Source organism: Melanotaenia boesemani, chromosome 5 (genome assembly GCF_017639745.1).
Source record: "Melanotaenia boesemani isolate fMelBoe1 chromosome 5, fMelBoe1.pri, whole genome shotgun sequence".
Taxonomy (NCBI): domain Eukaryota; kingdom Metazoa; phylum Chordata; class Actinopteri; order Atheriniformes; family Melanotaeniidae; genus Melanotaenia; species Melanotaenia boesemani.
In genome coordinates, this window is record NC_055686.1 from 19179992 (window position 1) to 19195795 (window position 15804).

Consider the following 15804-nt stretch of genomic DNA (forward strand, 5'->3'; position numbering starts at 1 on the left):
AAACAGTTGCAATGTTTCTGGTGGTGGTGGTGGTGGTGGTGGGGAGGTGTGAATGCACGCAGCTTTTGTCAGCCCTCATTCATCTCCTATAGTTTTTGAGTCTTTACTGAACACACGACTGCACAAACACATTCAGAAAATTGACTGGAGGCTGTTGGCCGCTGCTCAGTCGCACACATTTTGTCACGGTAATCAACAGGTGACTGGTTGATCATAAAAATAAGAAGACGTGAAGCGGTTCTTAACATTGATTGTTTTCACATTGCTGCTTTTTGCTTAGTGAGGTTTTGCGAAAGAAAACAGCCTGTAAATAATCGTGTTTTTTTTTTTCAGAGCTGTTATTTTACTTTTCATACGAGCTTCTCTTTCAGATGACTTTTAATTTGAAGTGGCTCGATGAGATTGATAGCGCTGGCTAATTAAGTCAATTCAGCTCCTTTTAATGATGTGTGTCTCCTTTTGTTTAATCTCTCTTCTTTGGTTCCTCTTTATGATTTGATGTCAAGTCCTCTGTTCAGATTTTATCATTCTGTCTTGTTTTAAAATGATTGTTTCATCCCATTCACTGCATATCTCTTTCTCTCTCCCCTGCTTTTGATTAGCATTCACATCCCGCCTTTTTATCTCAAGCCATGTTTATCTTTAACATCTTCATGTTTTTCACCTCAGATATCTTTTTTTTCCCTCCCTCTTCATTTTAGCTACCGTTATTATGATGGATGTGTTATTGTAGAATGGCACTGGTAAGATGCAACATTTCTCAATAGAAGGTGTAGAGTAGAATTGATATTGTGTGTGATGTGTTTTTTGTTCCCCCTTTCTCACCCTATAATGGAGACAGCTGCTGCCACTGTCCTGTGATTCATGGATTGCGGCATGGTTTTTGCACCACCTTGACTTTAATTCCAGATTTTGCTTCTTAATGCAGCATATTTAGAACAAAACAAGTTAAACATTTTCAGGTGGGATTAGCTTCCTCCCTATGGAGAAGAAAAAAAGAAAACTTCACATGAAATATGCTAATGCTATGAGGCTAAAGAAGAAAAAAAAAGCCTCTGCTGTCATCAAAAACTTTATACTATTGATGTCTTAAACACTTTCCAGTGATTAGCATTTTAAGCCTACCTTTGGTTAAATAATTAACACCCCATTGAGCTGATCATAGCACTTCTTCTCTTTTGAGAAAAAGCAGAAGACATTACTTTATGCAGATTTAAAAGCAGTTGAATTGACCAACTGCCGTCTCATACATAAATGATCTGTGACATCGCACTGAGTAGAACCACAGCAAATTAAGTCATTTGGTAGGAAACGGGTAATTTGATGCCACAGTCTGAAGTAGTTCCCTGCCTAAACCTGCTGATTATCGACATCTCAGCTCAACAAATAGAACAATAAATTCTTTCTCGCTTAGAAACACTCTGCGGCATATATATAGCATATTGCACATCCATTTGGGTTGATAGAGTTCAAGAACTTAAGCTTTTAAGATGCTATTTTCTGACATTCTATCATAAGCATGGATTTCATGCCATTTCGGTATATTGTTTTACACAAAAATTAATTTTGAATTGTTTGTACCAAGTTAAGCCCTTTGAGCCCTGTACCTATTTTAATGCCTCTAGTTATGAATTTCATACCCATAATGAAATGAAAATTTGTTAAAATGTGTAAATATCAGTATATTTTTTACTGATGGAAAATAAATGAAGATGGTACATTGCACAAATGAAAAAGGTTTAGGGCTTGCCTAAAGAAAATACTTTCAGGATGAATATGGAGATGACTGGTTCAAATAAATAAAAATGTCCTCAATTATTTCTAAAATCCATTTCACAGGAATTATGTTTTGACATTTAAGCATCCTCACTCTGTTATGGCCCAGAGGTTAGAAATGAAAAGACTGAGTTAATGACGTTTGTGAAGAAACATTCAAATTGAATTAAGACCACTAAATAATGCCTACCTCAACAGGTAGCACAGATAATATTTTTGAAGTTTATTTTCAGGTAAATGAATATTTGAAAATGCCTGTTAGGTTTACTGCATAAAATTGTTTTAAATCATCACCGACTGTCTTTATGAACTCATTTCCTACAAATTAATCAATAACTTTGTGGAAATTACACAAAACTGGTGCATAAATTGAACAAAATAAAGTTTTTTTTACCCCCCCCCCCCCCCCCCCCCCCCCATGTTTAAACAAAAACTACTTCCTATGAACTCCAAAAATCAGTTTAAAATACACATTTATTTAAAATAATTATTTAATGACATGTATTTTGCATAAACTGTCTTGACTTAATGGAGTAGAGCGTATGAGCACATTATCAGTAAGTGAAGTTGTATTAGTGGCTTTCAGGCAAATGTCTTGATAGGATGAAATTCATGAATAGCACCCATTAGGCTTTTCTGTAGCCGTTATATAGTGTCTGAAGTTTTACCTCCAGGCTTCAACCATGCAGTCGTCAAAGTCCTCCCCTATTTGTATCTGATAACTCCAGAAGAAGATATGCTATGTACCCCTATGAGTCATATAGCCTCTTCACATCCTGTCTTCTGGGATGCTTTTCTCATGACCTTGCTTATCACCTACCATCCCTCGAAAACAAAACTGCCACTTCTTAGAGGACAGTATTTTGTTCTTTTTGGCCTCACTGCTTGTGTTTCCATGTTCAATCTGGGGGCAGTCGCTGTGATGAAGTACTTCTCCCACCGGGTCATTAAGACAGCCCTGGGAAAATTATGTTTAATGTTCGCCTTGCTAAATTCATAAATCATAACACCTGGCCCATTTATAACTGCTTAAAAGTCTGCCAGCATTTATGAGGGTGGTGAGTTACTTGTGTGAACTGAAATAATTGTGGTTAGCACCTGTAAATCACAAACAAATCCTTCCTCAAATGTATGAATGCTGGTCTCAATGTTTGGATGTGGAAGCTGAATGGAGCTTTAATCCCTTGCTGCCCAGCAAACCATCTTTCCCCATGTATTGTTTCCTTTTCCTTGTCTTAATTTGTATATTGTGTTTATGGCCTCACATTTTGGATTACATCTCCATTGCTTAATGTGATTTGATTAATTTCTGCCTGTTTTCTTTATTTTTGTTCTCATCATGTTGCTCAGCTATCAGGATTATGAACCTGAGATCAAGTAAGGCAAACTTAGAAGGGTCCTTCTTCCATAATGCCATCTTTCATTTCCTCCTCCATCTGAACAATCACCTAAATCCATCTGGCTTTCCTACTGAATCATTAACATGATTAATAGTGAAGCACTCAGTCATGTTAAAGGCTGCATTAGTAAACCCACAGTACTCCAGCCTTAGATATACATCATTTTACATATGTGACAAGCAAGATTATGTTTAAATGGTACCTGTATCTGCACAGTGCACTGTATAGAAATATTAGTACTGTAATGTAGATATGGTTCTCACGTCTTTCTGTATGAGCATACCAAGGCACCACCCAAAATGCAAATTAAAGTGGTTTGTCAGGACCCAAACTGGATGCATTTTCTCCCAAGGAAAACTTTTGCATTTTGGAAGATTTTCCAAGAAGATAGCTGGATGTGTTCATGTTTTCTTGGTTTATGAAGATGTTTCACTTGATGTTTATGACTATTATAATCGTATATACTAAGAATCAGCGTAAACATCAAGAATCCCACAATAAGATAGGGTGAAGTTTTGGATACCACGCACGGTGATTCCCATAGAAAGTGATGGATATTTAGTGACATATGAACACATGACTGCAGGAATGGCGTTGATGTTCACTATTCCAGATTTTATTTTTTAAGGCATATATATAAACGAAAGAAATTGACAAATCATAGTGATAACAGTGAGAATTACAGGCCTGTCTGTTGTATGCCTCAAATTTTGCTTTTATTTGAAGAAATGCCGTTTTTACCTCAAGATAGTCTGCATCAAGCTTTGACCGAAAGGTTAAATACGTAGGAGGAAATTACATGCATTTGCTGTTAAATTGGCATGAAATGTAACCATAATAGGTACAGTTTATGATCAGCTATTATCAGTTACCTCCTTATGTTGTCGACAAATGACATTTTCTAAGAATACCCACATCTCTTGATATTTCTGCTGATTTTAAATCCATGAACACAAAAACTACAATCTTCATGTAACCAGTTCTTCATGTGCACATGAGTTAAGAAGCTTAACATACGAATCAGTTTAGTGTTGTTTTCTCTGTATTTATTCAAGGTAACCGGATTATTCTGACATGCATAATTAAACTGTAACAGTGTGTGCCATTTAAATCAAAGGCATCCAGAAAGAAAACATAACTGCTAAATCTCCAGATGGATGTAAAAAGGATTTGATCTGCTAAAATTGAAGATGATGTACATGTAAAATGCTGTGGATGAAGGACACTGATATTAATCTTGACTCTTCACCACACGGTATCACCCAAATGGCAAAAGAGCGTAGTTGAAGAAAATATGCCACTTGTCGATGCAATCATAGGACGAGCCGCCCCATTCAAGCAAGACTGTGTTCTCTAGGACATTTATCTTATTTAAATTTTTGGCTTTAGTAAGAGTTGACAAGGTACTTATCTTAAAGCCTTAGGCAAGAGAACCCAACATGTAATGTGCTCATTTATTTTCTCCTGCTGAATATAATGTATGTACCAGTGTTGTACATGTACATTGGCTTTTCTTTAACCATGGCTTTTCAGGTAGTCATTGACATTTGGAAGAGTGCAACTACAGAAAACAGAACTGACAGTATATATTAAATCCATTGTCACTTTACTTTTCCTATTCATTTGTTTCGTGTTATTTTCTAATTCTCTTAGACTAAAAAAAACAAACAAACAAAAAAAAAACACAATACTAAAGTCAGTCAGCCATCACCATATCACATCATAAGTATTTTGATCTAACACTTCTCACCCCAAGTTCAGATCCATTTCTAGTTATCTTACACACACACACACACAAAACTGTTTTAAAAAATGTAATATATATATTTATATTTTATGTATATGGATGTTTGTTTCCACTCTAGATCATGGGTGATTGGGGCTATCGCCCTTCTGTGTCTCCTGGGCCTGACCTGGGCCTTCGGCCTAATGTATGTCAATGAGAGCACGGTGGTCATGGCTTACCTCTTCACCATCTTCAACTCCTTCCAGGGAATGTTCATTTTCATCTTCCACTGTGTGCTGCAGAAAAAGGTACAGATGTCTCACTAAGCTCTAACATGCACCTTTATCAATAAATACTCTTACATTATGTATACATTATAGTACATATGTCTGTGTACTTCAACATCATCTTACAGACCGTAAAATTAGACCCATAAAAAGAAAAGCTGTCTAAATGCTGCGATCTTTGTGTTCTTGTTCCATATAGGTTCGTAAGGAGTATGGGAAGTGTCTGCGCACTCACTGCTGCAGTGGTAAAAGTGTGGACAGCTCTATTGGCTCTGTGAAAGGCAATGTCTCTCGTGCTCCAGGACGCTATTCTGCAGGGTCACAGGTTGAAAACCTATTTTCTATGTTTCCTATTTTTGTCACAAACTTTTGACCCTTATCCTTATTCTTTATGCATTACCACTGAATCATACCTCAAAGTGGAGTATTGACATACTTCCCTAACGCAAAGTGTAGCTAGGCAGGGAAAGACTTTCCTAAATCCTGAAATGAAATTAAAAATACTTGTAGAAAATGCAGAAAATAAAACTTTCAGTATATTATATATGCATATATGCATAATAACCTTCAAAGACAGTGCATGTTCCTTTTTTGTAAGTGACAGCATACAAGCGAATGCTACACTAAACATAGTCAACGTACAAAATATCAGACAGCAGTTCATTTTCATTGAAGCAGGTCTGGGCTGCACTCTGACTTAAGGTCAGGCTTCAGATTCATTAAGATTTTTACTTTTGTTCTTGGTTTAGTTTTATATTTAACAATCTTTACCAAAACATGGGAATCCTTTGCAAAAAATGGTTAGTCTCTTTGTAATTTAAATTGTTAATGGATTCCTCCCACACTGACATGAAATATTGGATGAATTGCCATGATACACCATAATTGAACATCATATTCCAAAGAGAGTGATTTCCTCCCAGTGTTCAATTATAAATAGTCCTTAGAGTCGAGCATGCAGTGGCATCCCACGATATGAGCTGGATTCTGCATACAGATCAAAGCATTCAATTATACACAGCGCTCTGATAAGCAGGCTCTAACCTCTTGCGCAATTTCTCCATTTAAGCTAGACGAGAATGGAAACACTCAGAAAGATGTGGCTGTTTAGCACTAACTCTGAGGCGTCTTAATGAATGTGTAATCAACGAAGTACATATGAACCCATCAGCTGTAAGAGCCTCAAGTTTTTGTATGTCCAAAAAAGAAAAAAAATAAATAAATAAAATTGAGAAAGCAGCTGTATAATTTTCTTACCATTTGTGTGCTCAGTTATGGGGACAACAGTGTGTTAATGACCTGTGTCAGGGATCTATATATTCCTGTTGAGATACATTATCTGTGTGTAATTTTTGATTGATTCAGAATTCATTTTGAAGCTTTCGTCAACAAAATGTTATCTTAATTTAAATATCTTTGCAGTTTAGAGTCTCTCCAAATTGAGTTAATGGTGATGGAAGTAGCAATGGCTTATTTAGCAGACACCTCTTTGTGAGGTGTTGAAGGTGTACTGGGAAAATAGCCTATATAGGGAAAGCTAGCCTTAAAAGCTATTACTATTATAGCTGCCCTGTCATTATTAGCTTTCAGCTAGCTTTTCTATTATACTTTGTTTTATAGGCTGTCAGTAGTACTAGCTTCTAAAGAGGTGTAGAGATGATACGTCAAAGTCATTTCAGGGGTCAGAGCCAGTCTTCCATTTACTATTAATGGATCATTTTGGTCCATTACATAATGGGGCTATTTTTTTTTAATTTCCCTCCATAATTTCTATCAGTCTTTCACCCTTTTAGACTTAGTCATACTGGCTTCAGAGAGAATACTGTGACAAATGCAGACTAACAAAACTAAAAGTCATTTCGTCTTGTGGTAAAACCTAAAAACAAGTACATGCAAAATGCGCAGGAATTCTGTGCTCAGACAAGTGAGGTTAAGTTTAGTTAAGTCATCAGAATGAAGAAGCTTTATTTAATTAAACAGTTGAAGTTGACCCTTATCGATTAGGTAGATTTATAGAGCTCTGACCCTGTAACTCTCATACAGACAGAAGCTCCTCCAGGGAGTTATACTGTAGGTGAAACCTTGACACTGTTGGTGGAGTGGCAGAGAATGAAGCAATGAAGTGGGAAAGGCTACAATAAAAGCAGGCAGATGAAACATGTAAGGCTCTTAAACTATGATGAAGACTGGAGAAGTGAAAGTCTTACAAATAAATCACTGGATGATTACAGATATGTGCTGAAGGAGGGTTTTGGCTCTCAGTATCGCCAAATTTTAATACATTAATGTGGATGAATCTGAACTCCTCTGTTGAGCCACTGGTGCAGGATAAATTGTTGAGCTCTATGGATGGATATTCAAACCCTTAGCTTGTGCAACAGCCCATGGGACTCTGTCATAATTAACCAGAATGAACCCTCTCTGATGGAGCCATTGCAACCCAAGACAGTGATTCAGAGAGCTTGACTGATGACTTTATTATTGACTTCACCTATCCCAGAACTAGAGCTCATCTTTAATTGGAGGTTACTTATCCCCAACGCTGACATGTTCCATGACTCAAACTTTAAATTAAAAAGCTGAAATCTCTCTCTTTCATTGTTACTGTCTTTAAAAAATGGGAGGTAAGAGCACACCATTTTGCTTTAGTGACAGCACTCAGTGTGAATATACTGATGCGTCCTGGCATGTTGTTTGTCCTTGCAGAGCCGCATCCGTCGAATGTGGAATGACACCGTCAGAAAACAGTCTGAGTCCTCTTTCATGACCGGAGACATCAACAGCTCTGCATCACTCAACAGAGGTACTTGGTCCTGTGGGAAATGGCTTCTTTAATGAGTCCTCAATACACCAGCCTTCAACTTAGTCTTCTTGACAAAATGCGAAAAATATATGTGACTTTTTTTCCTTTTTTTTAAACAATTTCAACTACATTTGCTCTTCTTTTAATGTGGAACAACTTCTTAACAGCGTTAACGGCATTTTTCAACATGTAAAGTTTTCAAACCAAACTTCAATAGAAAACTTCAAGTCAAAGCGCATCAAATATTTTGCTTTAGTTCATTTTAGATACTCAAAATATTCAAAATGTTTCAAAATAATTTAAGAAATTGCATCATTTTTTGTCTACGTATTTGCTCAGGTGAAAGAAATCATGTGAATGCTGTGCTGAAAAGCTTAAAAGTCTCTAGATTAGAGAAAATAGTATGTTATGCCTGTTGTTTTAAATAACACCAAAATCATTTATATCACATTTTCAGGTAAGGGAATAAACGGTCAAAAAGGATCAAAGACAGTCATAGATTGTAGATAATCATAGAAGCCAAAATGGACTGAAAATCTATTTTCTTTGATTTCTTCCAGAGAAATATTAATTTAGAAAGTATTTTGGTGCATTGCATTTGACAACAACAGGTAGTGACTTAACTTTAGCTTCTTAGCTTCTATAGAAAATTAAGATTAGAATCGTCCTATTTGCTGGCATACCTCCCAAACGCTCTCCGCAGTCATCACATCTCTTGATGGAGAGCTCCAGTTCCACACTGCTCACTCTCTAAATTCACTCTGGGCGCCTGCTCACAAAGACGCTAATGCATAGTTACAATGATGGATTAATGCTCGACACAGTGAGGAAGTGTCATGATCTCAATAATTAGGCACTCAGCTTAGCACCACCAGCAGATGCGGCTTTTCTCAATTGTGCAAAGGCAGAATTGAGGTGCGGAGTTGGGGCTGCAGGTTGGGAGTCGAATAAAGGCCTCCATGGATCTTCCATAAAGACAAAAGGCAGACACAGAAATTATTGATGCACCTCTGCACCTACGGCTGCTTACCAGGCACGGTGTAGTGTGCTGTGAAGTGCGCTCTGCCATCACAAGTATCATAAGAAACAGTTACAAATAGAGCTGCACTCCTTCATGGCAGCACTCATGTGGTTATTAAGGAATTATGTGTTGAGGAGCAGATATTTCTTGCTGATTTGTCCTTTGCAGTCTCTGTGCCCAAGCCTCTCCCCCTCACCCTCCTTCTGCTGCTTGGCATATGAGAATATGAGTGCGCAGCTGACACTTTTGCTGTGATCTTCTTGAGAGCAGAGTCATGCAATCATCTTCATAGCATTGCATGTTCAATTTATCCCAGCATTCAGGATTAATGCGACACAATCAGTGTAATTTTGGAAATTGTTCAGTCTCAACACAGACACAATAAGTGCGGGATCTGTCATCGGGGGAATTCAAAAGGGGGCTGGTGTTTGTAGAATACACTGTAATTAGGGCAAGCAGCACCAGCAATAACAATTTTTTTTTCTCATCCAAATCAAAACAACATTCCGTTTCCAAAGCTAAATAATAAAAGTCCTAATTAATATATGTAAATAAAACTGAAGGACAAGACTAAACAATTATTTTAAAATGTAATTAAGGAATATCTTTTAACAGAAAAACTACCTGTACAATTAGACCAGCATCAAAAAAGTGTATGGCCAACTTTTTAAAAGGTGGTGGGGGGTTGCTGGATAATATAAAACTTGTCCCAATTGGTGTGGCAGATTCAGAGCATTAGAAAAGAACAGTACACTCTGCCAGAGGATCTAATTGCTGTGCATTTGCACCTCAGATAAAAGATGTTTACCCACACTGGCACAGTGCACGCTGGAAGCGCAGACATGCATCAGCCTCACATCTCTTGAGTTTGGCTTCTTTGAGAATAATAGCCTCATATCATGTTGTCAGAGGAGGAAGGAAGTCTTGTAAACAGGAAATGAATGTGACTCAAATATTTTCAGGGTACTTAATATTCTGCATAATGCATTCAAATGCTTGAAAGTAAATTACTTTTATCATCAGCAAAGAAAAACAAACATCTTTCATTCATGCTCGAGCTTGCAGCCTTCAAATCTGCGGCTAATCACCGGGCTCAGGCTGGGAAAGTTGCTTTTGGTGTGGTGGTATGTGGATGGGAAACAGGATGAGTCATTCAGGCAAAGTTCCTGGCAGCAAGAATCTGAAGAACAGCAACATTTTATTAATAGAAAATAAGGCTGCGTTCTGTTTTTGTGAAGGAAGCACAGATGAAGCAAAATAATGACCATCATGACTAAAGAGAGGACATCTCTTCTTTCAAAAGTTGTTTTGGTTTAAGTGTAATAAAGAATAAGGAAATATTGAGCTTTTCTCTGCAGAGAAAAGGAAATATTACACTGCTTCAGCTTGTACGACTGGCAGGGCCAGAAGCAATAATAACAGTAATGCAGTTGACCATTAGCAAGGTTCTTTCATGCTGCTGCTATGCATGTCAAGCTTTTTATTTCAACACTGAGCAGGTAATATGGAATTCACAGGCATTTTTTTAACATTAGTATATTTTTGGGAGATTTAAACCTCAAGAAGCCTGCCATACCAAATGTAACCATTCCTAATGCTAGATACAAGAGACGATTTGGACTTGCAGCAGCTCCAAGCACAGTTTATTATGTATTTCTCTCATCCTTACTGATTATTGCCTTGTCTTTTTTTTTTTTTTCTTCAGGAAATGTACTCCTTCATGTGTTTTTTTTTTTCATGTTGATGCTTCTTTGGAGTTTATGTCTGCTAACACCTGTTCATTGCCTGAATGTGGAATACAAAAGCAGGCTTAACGTTAATGGCCAGCAGTAATGGTACAATTAACACAGGTTCCATCGGCCCCATTAGGCACGCCAGTTCAGCTCTGCCACTTTCACACAGCAACCCCCCCCCACCCCCGAACCACCACCTCCACATTAATGATCATGTGATCATTTGTATGTTAATGGCTGCCATTGCTCAGCTGCATCTGCCCAACTGATATGTATATTCTCTCTTTATGTATATATATATATCTCAATTTGTCTACCTCTTTCTGTCTCTGTTTTTCTCTGTCTCACTCTGTCTCTTTCTGGCTGCTCCAGGGGCTATGGCTAACCATCTTATACCTAATGCACTCCTACGTCCTCATGGCACTAACAATCCCTATAATACATTGCTTGGGGAATCGGCAGTCTATAACAACCCTCTGGGCATGTACAACGCACAAGGTGTGCTAGCTTCTTTTCATTCTTTAACATTGTGGCTAGAGCAGTGTTTTTTCTTTTGTTTTTTTTGGTTGTTTTTTTTTTCTTCCTCATATCTAATCCTGGAGAAACTGTAAGGCACATTGTTGCAACCACCCTGGAAAAGAAAGACAGTCAATGACTGGAGAGTTGAGAGTAATGAACTTGCACTAAGCTGAAATACCAGTATTCACCCTGGAGAGTTTTCACGCAGCTTTAATTTAATAAAAAATAAAAAATAAGGGGGGAAAAAAAACAAGAAAACAAAATGAAACACTGCTCTTTTTATATTTTGTTAGCCATACAGAGCTACAGCTTTAACACAAAAATTCTACAGGTTTGTTTTTGCTGTGGGGTTTTTCATTGGTGGTGTGTCTTGGCTCCTTGTAAGATCATGCCATTCGGGTTAAATAAGTCCCGCCATCCCTTGGCAAACTGTAACAATGAGGAAATTCTTTGAAATCGAGACCAGATTACCCCACAGGGAGCCAGATACATCACCAGTGATTTATTTTAAATGTGCTCTAATGTTGTCAGTGAAGCTTGTGAGCAATGTCTGCTGTCTCTTTGTTTTTAGTTCCAGCATTTCATGCTTTAAATGCTGCTGCTGCTGGTTTGTTAAAGGCATCAATAAATTCATAAAAGAAACACAAATAATTTCTTTCATATTGATGAGAATACATGAGGGTTGTGGTTCATGAAAGAGTACAATTATATGTAAAAACAGTTATTGTTACAAATGCTCATGCATTTAATAAAAATTTGCATTTTAAGGTCAACATAAATTTGATTACTATGATTTATTGGCTATTATACCATTACAAATACGGGGACTGAGGATTAGGAATCATGTCTGATCAAGCAGCAAGCTGTCCACATTACTTTGGCTCCCTCTATTTGAATGCTATTTTTCCTCTCTGCAGAGCTGTTATTATTTTATTCCAGCTCTCTGCAGTCAGTATGAAATTGCTCTTAGTTTGTGAGTCTGTAAAACTGGAAAACTCATGAAAAGCTGAGATAAAAACTCAGAAGGAACTTTGATCATAGGATAATTTATGTATGTAATACAAGTAGTTGCATTGGAGCTTGTGATGGAGGGCTATAATTCACTTACATCGCCACAGATGGAAAAGAAATATCTGGAGGAATGAAAATGCTAATGCATCAAAAGATTTATTGGTGCATTTGACGCTCAAGGACCGTTGCCATGTTTTACCCCAAGGATTCTGCAAAATATAACAGCAAAACATCTTTTTTTAAAAAATAAATTTGTCAAGAGATATGTTACATGAAACAATTGCATTCCAGAGACATTTTCTTGATGCGTCATCAGCATACTGTATGTGCACTTTTCTCTTTCTACCTGTCATTGTTATGCTTATTGTGTTTTCTTCTTTCCTTTCCCTCATGCTGTCCCTTAAAGAGCCCTACAGAGAGACAAGTATGGGAGTCAAACTAAACATTGCTTATCAAATGTAATTGACTTTGGCTTTACTTTCTTTCTACTCAATGCTAACAAAGGGGTACTTATTCTGTGAAATTAGCGCGCCCCCCCCCGTGATTACAATCAGACCTGAAAATGTGCTTTAATCACATCTCGGATTCCACTGCTTGTAGTCAGTGTGGTGGAAAAAAGGCATTTTTGATGCCTCTTACAGCTGAATACTCATTAGCCTGTGTGATACCGCACTCTCAATGCATTAATCCAATTAAAGTTTCCATTCAGATTTGCCTCAACATTTTATAAGGCACGTCAATACGAATTGATCTGTAATCCTCTCCTAGCACTGTGCCTTTGTTCATGTGCTTATTTTATTTTTTTTAATATTACGTTTTCTTTACAATTCACTTTGATCAATTCATTCCACTTTTTGAATGTCTTAGGAATGTTTCTTGTCAAATTTTCAAGAGGTCAGACTGAGAGCTTGACACTTTTAATGAGCTGGATGGCCTTGTCTGAGGTAGTCAGAATTTTCATGAAATATTTGCTTTGATGTTGATAGCGTGGTTAAAGTAATAAAAAATGAAAGCTACATGTTAGTGCAACAGAGAGAACAGAAAGTCTCCTTCCTGTCAGTGTGTTATGATTCTGAGATATTTGAACTTGTTCATTTTTAAAGAGACAGCTGGTTATGTTCACAAGGATTAATCATACAAAAAATGAATAATGGATTGCAATGCTCTTATGGGACAATAGGGTTTGAGTCCAGATTATCAGCTCTGGATTTTGGTACACTTGAAGAGGGAATTGCATGGCTTTGATTTTCTTCATCGTCTTTGTTTGCTTGCATAAGCTTAATGTTTTTGTGCTGTGGAGGTGGTTTGTGTTGTGTGGTGTTGCACATTTATCAGTGTCATTCCTGTCATATTTTAATAAGTCAAAAAATGAAAAAAGGTAAGTAGATGCTCAGATTTATAGGTCTTAATTGTGAATCTGTGATTTTTCCCCCCTTTTTTTTTTCTATTACCCAGTCTTTGTAGGATCCCAATTTTTATGTTCTTAAGAAAGGGCATCTTTCCAAACCAAGGGGCTAAAACAATTGATGTGTGTTATACTTGTTTGGACACATGACATTCTGTGACGTTTACTACTTACATACTCCAACCAATGTTTCTTCTTCCAGAGGGAATCCTGAACAATGCCCGGGATACAAGTGTCATGGATACTCTACCACTGAATGGTAACCATGGCAACAGTTACAGCATCGCCAGCGCCGAGTACATGAGTGATTGTGTCCAGATAATCGATCGGGGCTACAACCACAAGGAGACCACCCTGGAAAAGAAGATCCTGAAAGAGCTCACCTCCAATTATATCCCTTCCTACCTCAACAATTCCCACGAGCGCTCAAATGAGCAGAACCGGAACCTCATGAATAAGCTGGTCAATAATGTTAGCAACGGTGGCAAGGACAGTGGTTACGGGATGGGCTTGGGAATGGGCATAAATGTTGCTCTGAGCCTGGATGATCACTCCACCTTTGGTCAGCACCACGACGAAGGCCTGGGTCTGGAGTTAATTCGCGAGGAGTCTAACGCACCGTTGTTGCCACAGAGGCCGCCTCCGACCCTGCAGGCGGTGGACAACCTTCACAATCACCTCCACCAATCGGTTCCTCCAACCCTTCCATTGCCCCACCATCCCTTCTCCTCAGCCACTACCTCCTCCTCGTCTCGAAGGAGGATCCCCCAGGAGAACAGCGAAAGTTTCTTTCCGTTACTCAATAACGAGCACACTGAGGATGAGGGCTCGTCGCCCAACCACAGCCATCAGAGAGACTCCCTCTACACCAGCATGCCCATGCTGCCCGGCCTGCCTGACGTGTCTGCAGAATCTGCTGAAGGCTCCAAGGAAGGCAGAGACGCCAAAAGCCCGGAGGCCAGCTCGGACGACGTTTACTACAAAAGCATGCCTAACTTGGGCTCACGTAACCACCTGCATCAGCTGCACTCCTATTACCAGCTAGGACGGGGCAGCAGTGATGGCTTCATCGTTCCCCCTAACAGAGAGGATTTATCTCCAGAGGAGGCCCACCAGGAGCCCTCGCACCTGGTCACCAGCCTATAGGTCCTTACAGCGTTCCTCTCCTTCCATTTGACACACTCGTATTCTATCAACTTTTCCTCCCTGAGTCCTATTGCTCCATCCGTCGTTGGCAGTGGTAGCCTTTCTTTTTATCATGTCCCGTAGACTGAAGCAGAGCAAACGACTGTTTTCTCTCTGTTGCTCTTCACAAACAGGATAATAATTGCTATAACATGGGGGCTAATATGTGACTGTATTTGGTTAGACATTGCAGGACGTTGATGTTGTTTTCCACCCCCCCCACCCCCCACTTTAAAACCCTCTGTGGTTTGCCGTGTTTTGTCTCATTGTGAAAAGAGACAATTAACTCACACAGGATTCTTAGGTCTCAGCAATGAGACAGTCAAGAGGAACTGGAAAGTCTCAGAGTCTGAAGTAAAGACTTCACTGGAATAAATGGGGAATTAAAAAAAAAAAGACTATTTTATTATACTTCTTTATCTATATTGACTTTTTGAAAGATTTTCTTCCTCTTTGGTGAGTTGCAGCACATTTTGTTTGCTGAAGTGTCCCTTCAATAAAATAAAAGCAAAAAAAAAAAGAAAAAAAAAACAAGAAAAAAAAAAATACAACTTACATTTTGGACAGTTAACATAAAGGAGTTAATGATCGTATGCTTTTAAGCATAGCTGTTCTTTTTTTTTTTTTGTTTGTTTGTTTTTTTTTTTTGTTTGTTTTTTTTTTTTGTTTCCAATGATTTTACTGTAATAACAGTTGTTAAAAGAGGGAGGAAAAAAAACTAATAAGAGAATTATGACATATTTCTATGTAACTGTACAGATAACTAGCATTGTGCGTAGTATGCATTTTCTTTTCTTTTTTTCTTTTCTTTTTTTCCTGAACAAACCCTTTGTCTCTGTAAATGTAGTGATTAGGAGCAGTTTTGTTCTGTTGTGCTGGCCTCTCTGGGTCTCTAGTACCAGTCCGGTTTTCTGTTGTATCACTTTTCAAAGAAATGA

At 38.1% G+C, this 15804-nt stretch overlaps 1 protein-coding gene across 19 annotated transcripts in view; it reads left to right on the top strand.

Annotated features, from left to right (window-relative positions):
- LOC121640129 (adhesion G protein-coupled receptor L3-like) overlaps positions 1–15386 on the top strand; it is a 225146-nt gene extending 209760 nt beyond the window's left edge. For 6 of the 19 annotated variants that reach the window (XM_041985778.1, XM_041985779.1, XM_041985783.1 and 3 more), the window contains 4 exons: positions 5042–5210; positions 5389–5514; positions 7896–7992; positions 13884–15386. In XM_041985778.1, the coding sequence (XP_041841712.1) occupies positions 5042–5210; positions 5389–5514; positions 7896–7992; positions 13884–14827 (1336 nt within the window). In that variant the 3' untranslated portion in view covers positions 14828–15386. Of the gene's footprint in view, positions 1–5041; positions 5211–5388; positions 5515–7895; positions 7993–11118; positions 11245–12682; positions 12735–13883 lie in introns of all 19 variants that reach the window. The other 13 variants (XM_041985771.1, XM_041985773.1, XM_041985775.1 and 10 more) reach the window with 5 other exon arrangements.
- The last annotated feature ends 418 nt before the right edge of the window (positions 15387–15804 follow it).